The 10,612-nt window shown below is 39.0% G+C and overlaps 1 protein-coding gene across 3 annotated transcripts; it reads right to left on the bottom strand.

Moving 5' to 3' along the window:
• Positions 1 to 752: 752 nt before the first annotated feature.
• On the bottom strand, positions 753 to 9,353 carry ccdc92bb (coiled-coil domain containing 92Bb). Of its 3 annotated transcripts, none has more exons than XM_077195696.1 (5): positions 9,242 to 9,353; positions 3,407 to 3,569; positions 3,253 to 3,300; positions 2,840 to 3,186; positions 753 to 2,761 (listed from the first exon to the last, which is right to left on the bottom strand). In XM_077195696.1, the coding sequence occupies exons 2-5, from the start codon at positions 3,534 to 3,536 to the stop codon at positions 2,432 to 2,434; spliced, it is 855 nt and encodes a 284-aa protein (XP_077051811.1). In that variant the 5' UTR covers positions 3,537 to 3,569; positions 9,242 to 9,353; the 3' UTR covers positions 753 to 2,431. The 3 variants fall into 3 exon arrangements, with proteins under 3 accessions (XP_077051811.1, XP_077051810.1, XP_077051812.1); XM_077195697.1 differs by having other exon boundaries at positions 2,508 to 2,573; positions 2,663 to 2,761; positions 2,840 to 3,300; XM_077195695.1 differs by having other exon boundaries at positions 2,840 to 3,300.
• Positions 9,354 to 10,612: the final 1,259 nt, after the last annotated feature.

The following is a 10,612-nucleotide window of genomic DNA, read 5'->3' as shown; positions in this document are numbered from 1 at the left end:
TCATTAGAATGTTCTTCACACAAATGTCCACCATTTAATTGGATTTTCTCTTTATTTGATCAAAATTATGACATTATCACTCACTAGCCCTATAAAATCACTTGTTCTCAGACCATAACTTTTACTTCATTAAATTAAAATATATATCAATATATTCCTACTACTTAGAAAAAATATATAGGCCTAACTATTTATATTTAAAAGTCACATTATTACTGCTCTATATAAAACACATTATCAGGCAGTCAGACAATATCAAAGCCAGTTTTGATCCTGAAGACCCTCTTTCTTTCTTCCCATAGTTCAACAACATCACACAGATTCTGTTGAGTTTAATACATTTTTATCATTTAAAGTAATTGTGCTTATACAATCTGTTACAACCTTGACATGTCATTTCTGTAACAAAATGTAAATAAATTAAATTTCTTTATAATCATTATAATTTTATATAATTTCTATCCTATCTGTTTAACAATGGAATATCACTTAGAAAATGGAACTTTTTTAAAATCAAGTCTAGAATTATAAGTTTCAATAATACAGAACCAGAAAAACAACATGACTGCTGCTGTATTTAATACATTTATGATAATGTGATTATTTTGTCCGCACTGTAAGATTCCTTGATAAAAAAAAATCAGTTTTGTAGCCTTTTTTTTGTTGTCCCAATTTTCAGAAAACTTTATAAACATAATGTATTAGCATATATATTTATAAATAGGACAAACTGAACAAAATAACACGATACGAACATTTTTGTATTATTTAATAAATAAAGCATGATTCACTTCATATATGTTCAATACATCATGGCTCTTTACCAACTGACCCACGGCACCACCATCTTTGATGTTTAACGTGAATGAAAGTGATGCTGTAAGGGATAGATATAGGTTGTACTGTTTTTACATTTTTTAAGTGTTTTTGGATTTTGCTGCTGACAAAACACTGGAAAAATATTTTTACAAGAAATTTCAGTAGACAAAAAAACTCTCGACAACATAAACTATCATGGAAAAATATAAGTGATATAGGAGCTTTTTACAGCGATGCCATTGAAAGCATGGTAAGTCTATCCCTCACATTCATACCTGTCATAATGCTGCTCTGAATAAGGTCTATACGAGACAGAGAGACCAAAAACACAAAAGCAATATAATACACCTGTTTATCTCATCTGCCCTACCTGTTCTTTTAAAGTGTGTCTAATGTGACCAGCAGAATAATTCACTTCATTGACACAAATAATTACTGAATGGAAAGTTTTAGAGTGTTCTGGATTCAACAATGAAGATTCCAAAATCTTCATATCCAGCCTTTATATGTTCCGGAAGAAAAAATCCCATTCATTTTCTGCATAGGGAATGTATTTTGAATAATATTTTTTAAAGACATATCTACTGTGAGCTGCAAGGTTGTTTAATTATGGTATATGCTTCTGATGAAAACAAGTGTCCAAAATTTCAACTCATTTTTTTAATTAATTGTGTTCAACAGCAGAATTCCAGATGAAAAACTACATTACCCATGATTCTGTAGAGAAATTGACCAATCAGAGAGGAACACGCCCACTGACATGAAGCACCACAAATGATGTAGTCAGCTTCCCTACACTTAAACTACTTAAACAGTTTTGCAATAATATAGCATAATTAAAGTACAATCAAATAGTATAATTGACCCTTCACAAAGACCCGCCCCCCTTAGTTACTGTCGCTATGTCCGACAAGCTACGCCGCTCTCTCACGCACACACCATGTTCTCACGCAGTGAAAAATATACATCGCGGATCAGAGAGGAGACTGACAATACGCTGACAGACAGGACAGACCAGGTTACTTTTCGGTTACTTTTGATACTAAACATATTTAACAAAGTCTCATTTTTCAAATTTGGTCATTGAATGAACATAAGAAGGAATGTTGTTTTAACCGTGGAAAGGCGTCAGTATATTCATTTTTTCAAGGTCAAATCCTCCCATGTTAATCTACTAACTCTCCTGATTGCTTTGTCGGACAAAATGGCGGATGGCGAAGTATGATTGGTCAGATCACCTGTCAATCAAGCTCCCTGCGAAAGGTCATTTAAAGTCTTCAAATCAATAGTTTGGAAGTAAATTTTTACTAAATCATCCGGTTTAATTTTGATTATGTTATTCGTAATGCTTCATGGGATTGTAGTTCTTTCCCTTATTGAAGTTGTGAATTATACAGGCTTGTACCTTTGTCTTTTTTGTCAGATTTTCAAAACTTTTCTTTTTTGCTTCAAATTAAAGTTTGTAATGTTGTGATTCGCATTGTAGCTGGTTGGTTTGGTTCATTATAACTCCTAAACGAAGACTTTTGAAAAATCCCTATAGAAAAAAATGAATGGGAGAAACATCCCTGGAACCAAGGCTGCTCACAAAAGGGACGGGCACTGTTACACTCTACAACTCTGTTGTCTCTGGTCCAATGTCTTCCCTCAGTGGCCGGTTCCTGAATCTACCTTTTCGAGCTTCCGGCATCCTTGAAAGGCCGCCTTCACTCCAGGGACCTCCGAGTGACCTGTGCAAGGGGAGGAGCCTATGTCTGAAAGGATAAAGGAAAAGGGCGGGGTCAGGCATGGGGCGGGGCTCCTCGGGCCCAAGCACCCTTTCGCGGGGAACGCATTCCCTCACTCTCTCCGATCTCCGCATCCTTCCTGAAGCTCGGCTTTGACGTGTGTTTTCCACCATCACTGGAGATGTCCAGGGAGAATTTGCAGTCCATTCCGATTCCTATGAACAGGTAAAAGAATGAAACTGATTCATTTGTCAGATTATGAGTAGATCCAACGGATCCAAAGTGCCTCATACCTGCATGGCACCTCCATCATCATCATCTTCTTCATCATCTTCCTCAAAGTCTTCTGCCTGGTGATACAATCGAAAGTGTGCTGAATGGAGTTGGAAAGAGAGTTGAGCGGCCACATCGGTCTGCTTGCGGAGGTCACGACTCAGAGTCGTGATCTTATGACTGCGCCGTTTTAGCTCATCCAGGAACCGCCGCTCTTCATCTCGAAGTCGAACCTGCAGAGCGCTCGCAAGTGCCCCCTTTTTCCGTAGCTGCACCCGAAGCTGTAACAGCGTACTTTCCTGCTCAGCCAAATGCTGCTCTGTCTCCAGTAATCGTGCCTGCAGCAGCTCTTCCTCCAACTCAGTATCTATAATAACACAAAGTTGAGGCAACATGTGGGAATGGTTGGAATTTTGTGATATTTTAAACTCACCTTCTTGGCTTCTTACTGCTGGTCTTTTACTTAGATCACAACTCAGCTCTGTAGAGACATGCAGAGAGGTGGAATTTAACAGACATACGTATGATTGACAATGCAAAGTGGCTTTTTCAGAATGGAATCTATACAGTGAGGTTGAGTGACGGACCATTGCATCGTTTCTTCAGGTTGTGTATCTCTAGCCGTAGACCGGTCAGGAGGATCCGATGTTCCTGCTGCAAAAATGCTACATTTCGTTCAACACTCTCCACCTGTTGGGCAAGTGTGGATCTATCCATGGATTGCTCCCAGATGTTGGCAGGTAACAGCTCCTATTTTGAAATTAAATTGAAAAATGTCAATACAAAGGAAACACACTTTCTTCACTATAGGCCTAACCATTCATTTAAAGCCTGAAACAAACTGGTTTACAAAAGGGACAAAAATGGATAGCCGTGCCCCCCCCCCCCCCACCCCACACACACACACACAAAAAAAGAATTTCATTCATCTTCGATAACCGAAATTTGAGAGCTTTCTGTCCCTCCATTGACAGCTACGCAACTACCACTTTAATGCTTCAAAAAGTTAAAGGGGGGGTGAAATGCTCAGTTTCACTCAATCTCATGTTAATCTTGAGTACCTATAGAGTAGTATTGCATCCTTCATATCTCCAAAAAGTCTTTAGTTTTATTATATTTATAAAAGAAAGATAGGCTGTACCGAGTCTTTCCGGAAAAACCCGAGCGGGTGGAGGCGTACCGTGTGGGCGGAGCTAAATAATCATGACACGAGCGCGCGAAGCTTTTGCGTTGAGAGCGTCTGGAAGCTGTGAGTGACATCCGAAAATAAACCATGGCTAACAATCAGATTCAGCCATACATTTTTGATCCAGAATCAGATCCCGAGGCTGAGATTGAAGACGACCAGCAGCAGCAGCAGCAACGACTACAGCAGGACGTCTCTATGTGGTGTGTAGGCCTACTGGAACGGTATAACTTATAACTTATAACTTAAACAATATAAGGGCTCGTTCATACAGAACGCGTTTTTGCTCACAAAAACGTGAGATGGGCAGTGAAATGGGTGAAAAACATAAGGTCTCGAGCGTTTTTTTAAAAATAGAAATGATTTGAACTTGAGCGCAGTGTTTTTAGAACACCATGTCATGCGCGAGTTTTACAACATTTGTGTGTTGTAAACAGACAGACTGGTTTATGAGCACATGATTTATTTTTACAATAAACAAACTGACACCTACAGTGGCCAGCTAAACAAATGTATTTAAACACACCATACATCGCATGCTCCATAGATACATTAACTGTATGTGATCATGTTGTTTACTTTCTGTGCTTACACGCCGATAGTTAACAACTCACAGACATTTGAAGCAGTTTTACTCACCGCCTGCGGTTCCAACGCACGACCGTGAACCTTTATCGTTGGGACTGCTCCATCTTTGAGTATTAGGCGATCTGCAAATCCGGCGTTGAACTGGGCCTTGTTTATAAAACTATTACTGTCGAAATGAAGGGAACAAACAAAAACACTTGCACAACTCCGTTGCTGCTCTGGAAAAACCAAATCCATCCACAGGTCCCTTAACGCTGGGTTCTTTGGAAATTTGTGCAATGTTGTCTTGCCCTGGCAACCAAAAACACACTTTTTTGGTGCCATTTTTTTAATTGCAGCGCAGCCGAGCCCAGCGCTCTGATGGGCATAGGCGTACTCTCGCACGCACTAGGCTACAGATGCGCGCGCGCCCTTCCGGGAGAAGTGCCCTTAAGACCCGTATAAGGAAATTCCGGCGACTCTGACGTCACACAGGCCCGTATTCGAAAAAAACTTTCCGAAACTTGTGACAAACCGGAAGGAGTATTTTTGGAACAGAATTACTCCATCAAACTTACAACTTCATTTTTGAAACTTTGTCCATGTTTAGCATGGGAATCCAACTCTTTAACAGTGTGAAAAACTCACTAAGCATGAAACAGCATTTCACCCCCCCTTTAATAAAGAGCTCATGTTACGCAGCACGTTTGAGCTTTAATGAGGTTTGTTTCCGAACTAATGGGGTTTGTTCTCGCGCTTCAAGCAGGTTTTGTCAAGCTTCTGTTTATTGTAGCCCCCCTGTAGGGCTATGGCAGTGCTTACTACGCCACCCCTTGGACAGGACTAGTAAGAGCAAGAGGACTCTATGTTGCAACAAAAAGCATGCCCAGGCTTGGATTAACAAAGTGTAAAAAAAATACAATCTTTATTTTTTTTTTGGTTTCAGTAAAAAAACATGAGTCGCTTTTGGTTGTCCATAAATAACATGAAAATACATAATTTAGCATAGGAATAGTACAGAGGAGGGTGGGCCACCGGACCACAAGCCGGCCCAGGCCTAGGTTTCAATACCACACGTGAACTAAGGTGCACCCTTGATGTAGAACCAACACTACAAACTCAGCCTTCACACCCACAGCAATCATGCTCCTTGAGCCATTTCTAAAAGGTGCACACGTCACAGCATTACACTGCACACATTGGTTCCCCGAATGGGTGAAACACTCAAATTAAGCTAGAACCTGGTGCGCTAGTCTTTCCTATGGGCCCGACCCACCCCAAGACTACTACTGGGGAGGGGGATGAAACAAACAAATAAGAAAAGAAGAAAAATCGCTAGCCGGTGGTCACAATTAGTTCACTACCACAAATATCTTACAATCCACCGGCTAGCAGAAAAAAAAGAGAAAAAAAAAGAAAAAAACATTTACCAAAGAAAATGTCTAAAAAGCAGCACCTGCACATTCATACACATTTAAACACATTCAAAAGAACAGCAGCCGACAATGGATTGGCTGTAGCCTCCGCCTGCCGTCAGGTGATTGTGTGGGTAGACAGTGTTTCGGCGCGTCCCACTTTCACCAGGCTCACGAAACGCTCCGAGTTCGTCAATCCAGGCGTTCCCACCGTTTCAGAAGCATACACACCAACAGTAGTGCTGTTGGCAGTCACTCGCAACACCTTGCGCTAACAGCACTCCGGAATACTGCCGCGCTCCAACCCGTTAGCAGCTAGCTATAATGCATGGCTACCGGCATAAGGACCCCAGGTGCCTATATACCTGCCTGCTCTCAATTCTAACCACTCCCACCCACATTAGGTACCGTAGCAGCACGGGGAGGAGTGAAAGCGAGCCGAAGCGGTGAAAGAGAGATGAGAGAAAAAAAAAAGAACCAAAACAAACGTCTCAAACCCACAGGCTACATTATGTTCGCTGATCAATGTTTAAATGTGAATAAAAGGTTAAATGAAATCTGTTCATCACAGGGGCGATTCTAGGGTCAGAGTTTTAGGGGTGCTGAGCACCCAATGAGCCCCACTGCCACCACCCTTTCACACAAAAACAAAAAATATGTCTATTGAAAAATTACTTTATCATTTTAACATTGGTTCAACTAACTCCAAAATCCATATTTTTTTTCTTCTTTTTTGAGACCTTTTCAGAACACCAGCTTAATTGTGAGAGTTCACACAGACATCCAAAAATTGAGCCCTTGCATTGTAGCCAAATCAGCCCACATTACCCCCCATCCTCAACAGCCATGTGCATTTAAATGTGAGGTAGTTAGGGGGGTTGGGGGGCATGCTCCCCCGAGAAAATTTTGATTTCTCTGACCTACATATGTGCAATTTAAGACTTTTAAAGGCCAAAAAAATGGATAATAAATAGCTTTAAAACCATGTCAGTGTGCATTAGATTATTTGTCAATACCTGCTCTCTCATCTTAATCTTTCTTTTTCTCTCAGTCTCCTTATCCTGCCGTATTTCTTCCCCTCCTAAAGCTGAACTTTGACTGATAGTCTTTTCATTTTCGTCTGTGTCAGTGAAGAAAGTAAACATAGGCTCAACTGATAAGTTTTATGAATCATTTTCTTAGATAATTTTAATTTAATCAAGGCTTCCAGATCAGCATTGCCAATAGGAACCTTCTACAAGCTTTGGAATTTGAAAAGTAATTTTAAATAATACAAATTATAGGCTACGTTTAACGCAGTTAGTAGAATTGGCAGACGTTCCCTTAGGCATGGGTTGTGGAAACGCGTCAAAGCATTCTCAGGTATAAATATTCAGCATTAATTCACAGTGATTTTGAACGAATATTTAATGTCAATAATGGTTACATAATGTTAAAACTAATCCTGCTATTGATATCTTTGTAAGACTGCCGACCCTATAACAGTGGCAAGAGAAATCAATGTCTGGCGAAATATCGAACATTAAACTAACTTTACCGCGCTCAACCACTAGAAGAGAAGAGGATGACCCCATTTGCTAAGCTGGGCCAGGGATGTTTTCATTTTCATCCTTAACACATACATTTTAAGCCACAAACTACGAAGTATGTTTTGGACATTATTTAACTTTGTCAAAGACGAACACAATTTTTAGAATAACAACATTTCTTACTCCAAGTTTTAGGGGTGGTGAGCCTCGCCCTTGGTTCATCATATGAAGCGATTGAGTCTCTTCGGAACTTTTGGACTAAACAATTCATATGGATTAGTTTTACAATCTATTTATGAACTTTTTGAAGCGTCAGTGTGTCAGTTGCATAGCTGTCTATGGAGGGACAGAAAGCTCTCAGATTTCATCAAAAAGATCTTCATTTGTGTGTTCCGAAGATGACTGAAAGTCTTACAGGTTTTGAACGACATGAGGGTGGGTAAATGATGACAGAATTCTCCTTTTTGGGTGAACTATCCCTTTAAGGCAGAATATCCTATAGTCACTCCCCTCCAACCAGTCTGAGGCAAGCTAGAGATGGCAAGGATGTTTGTTAAATTCAAATCACCCTCTATTTTTTATCTTTCAATAGAGTGCAACAGTGGCCTTGGTTCCAGAGTGTATGTGAAACTGGCTCTATGTCATTCACAGTGCTTCACTTGACTCTGTAATTTGATTCTCTGGTAAAAAAATATATTTGCAGGATCATGGTAATTGTAGTTTTTCAATGTTAACCTTGATTATTTAGAAAATAACTAAGTTAATGCGGGCAGATGGCTTCAACAAAAGAATACCATCGATTAAAAACCTAGTAACTCACATCAGGTCTTTCTTTAAATGTTTATACGTTATTGTTTGCAATTAATTCCCCTGTGGAGAAAATTAATGGGATTTTTACTTCCAGACCCTGACTGTTGCACTGTTCTGTTTTACTTCGAATGATGTCACAATAAAATAAAAATTCCGTTTCACGTGAACTTTAACAACCTTCTCTTCAGTGAAATGTTTTGTTTGACAAACGTGTGTGTGCTATAAATTCAATTTGATTTGAGCTGTTTTGCTATAGTGCAAAGATACAAATTTTTAAGTGTGAGTTAAATACTTTTTGTGGTCACTCTATGCACCAATAATAACATTTCAGATGGCCCCCTATTATTCTGGATCGTAAAATGGCTCTTTTGTTACAACTGCAGCATCAGCAGCTTAGGATTCAGTTTAAAATCAGCATTATGTCATTGGTACATCCGGGACATTCTGACCCAGGAAATGCGTAACGACGACAGGCGTATGTAAACATCGCAATGTATTGCCTTTAAGGCGAACAAATGTTGGCAACCAAAGATTTTTCTTCTTCATAGAAAGCATACAATCCTCCCGTCGACGTCTATTAATCCTTTTGTATATTTTATTTGTAGGCTATTTTATGCCGTTTCCACAATGATTTCAACTATAACTACATCCCCATCAAACTTCGCGCATTGGAATATGTCAGCAAATGATGCTTATCTAAATAAATATGATATACTGATTATTGACAGCTGAGTCTGTTGAACATATGACGATATCGTGAAGGTTACGTTTTCATCAGGGCTCTGACGATCTTGAATCTTTTTTTTAAAGTAGCCTAGTCTACACCTCCATCAATACAATGTTTTAAAATCATTGCACCGCGTTATTCTCAATGATAAACATGCAGGTGGAACATCACGCTACGATGATACTTACGGTTTGACTGAGTAGATGAAGGATGCAGGACACCTCCAGTGCAAAGCATCGCCACCAAAAAAGTGCGTCAGGGACACGAAAGGGTTAGTTAGTCATCTGCCATATCCATCCCCACATCTCATTAGGATTTATCAGGTTTTGCAAAGACATACACATACATAGGGTACAAAACTCATAACAAATTGTATTTATACCCATATTTAACTGGACACAAAAACTTTTTACTTAAGACGCAACTATCTTGTATAAAATGTTACTGTTAAGTTAACAGTTTGTTACTGTGCATTTAAATTCATTAATGGACAATGTGGTTATTCATTTCATCACTTTGAAGTGTTTCAAAACAAAAACACCAGGATTTAAAAAAAAGGTTTTAGTTCTGCTAGTTTAGGTCATTGAATATGTTCTTTGTAAGCTAACTAGCCTACCTGTTTTACTATTATGTCCTTCATTATTTTGCTAGTGTTATTTCACTTATATGGTGTAACTAGGTTTATAGCAGGTGTTAACACTTAAAGGCACAATATGTAAGATTTTGGGATTAAAATATCCAAAAACTACTGAAACAATGTTAAATATTTAGTTGACTTGTGTACTTACATTATCCCAAATGTTTCCAAAAATGTTTATAATCCAGAGAGATCAGCTATTTCAACCAGTGTAATGACCCGTGTCATTGTGTGGCCTTTTTATGACGTCATATCCGCCTTACCCTCGATTTCCAGTGTTACTGAAACCATGGAAACACCAACACCTTGATGTTATGTTTTATGTTTGGATACCTTTACCGACAGAAATGGAATTGTTGTTATATAGCTCAACACGGTTAGTCTTATTGTTTGAATCTCGTTTTCTTGATTTACAGCGAGTAACATGTTTGTACCGTGCCTCAGAGACAGCACTAGCCTATTTGATCAAGTTGCTAACATAGCCAAATCAGAAAGAGCTTTATTTGTAGTAACAGTTATAATTTTCTCCACCATACAATATATTTTAAAATGAACTGCATGCATTTAGCAACACAAGTCATCCATCTTTTATTAATATGATATTCTAACAACTACAAATATTTGGGGTTCATGGTCTGGTGGGGTGCTATAAACCATTCAAGCTTATCTGATTAGAGAGAATAACCACCTTGTCATCCTGGTGTTGATCACAATGTCACAGGTTCTCGCCCCGGGAGAGAATTTCGCAGTTATATACATTCCTGCATGCTGTCGTCGTTACACCAAATAAATGTAATCACCTTCATTGTGATGCCAGGATGACGCTATAAAGATGTATTAATATATGTTCCAAACACAAATAACTCTGTATGACGTCAGCAGCAGAAATCTAAGAGTCAGAATACTCTAGCAAGTGTTTTCT

The sequence above is a fragment of the Siphateles boraxobius genome, unplaced genomic scaffold, assembly GCF_051911475.1.
Source record: "Siphateles boraxobius isolate OS27281-9 unplaced genomic scaffold, OSU_SipBor_1 11, whole genome shotgun sequence".
NCBI classification, from domain to species: domain Eukaryota; kingdom Metazoa; phylum Chordata; class Actinopteri; order Cypriniformes; family Leuciscidae; genus Siphateles; species Siphateles boraxobius.
This window is presented reverse-complemented; position numbering and strand designations above follow the sequence as displayed.

Bases quoted from the DNA above. Each gene is read 5' to 3' on its own strand.
- ccdc92bb (XM_077195695.1), bottom strand. From the start codon at position 3,536: ATGGATAGATCCACACTTGCCCAACAGGTGGAGAGTGTTGAACGAAAT. The intron at 3,301-3,406 runs GTCCGTCACTCA...ATGTCTCTACAG, and splicing joins CCTGAAGAAACGATGCAATG to AGCTGAGTTGTGATCTAAGT. The intron at 2,762-2,839 runs GTATGAGGCACT...ACCTGTTCATAG, and splicing joins ATGATGGAGGTGCCATGCAG to GAATCGGAATGGACTGCAAA.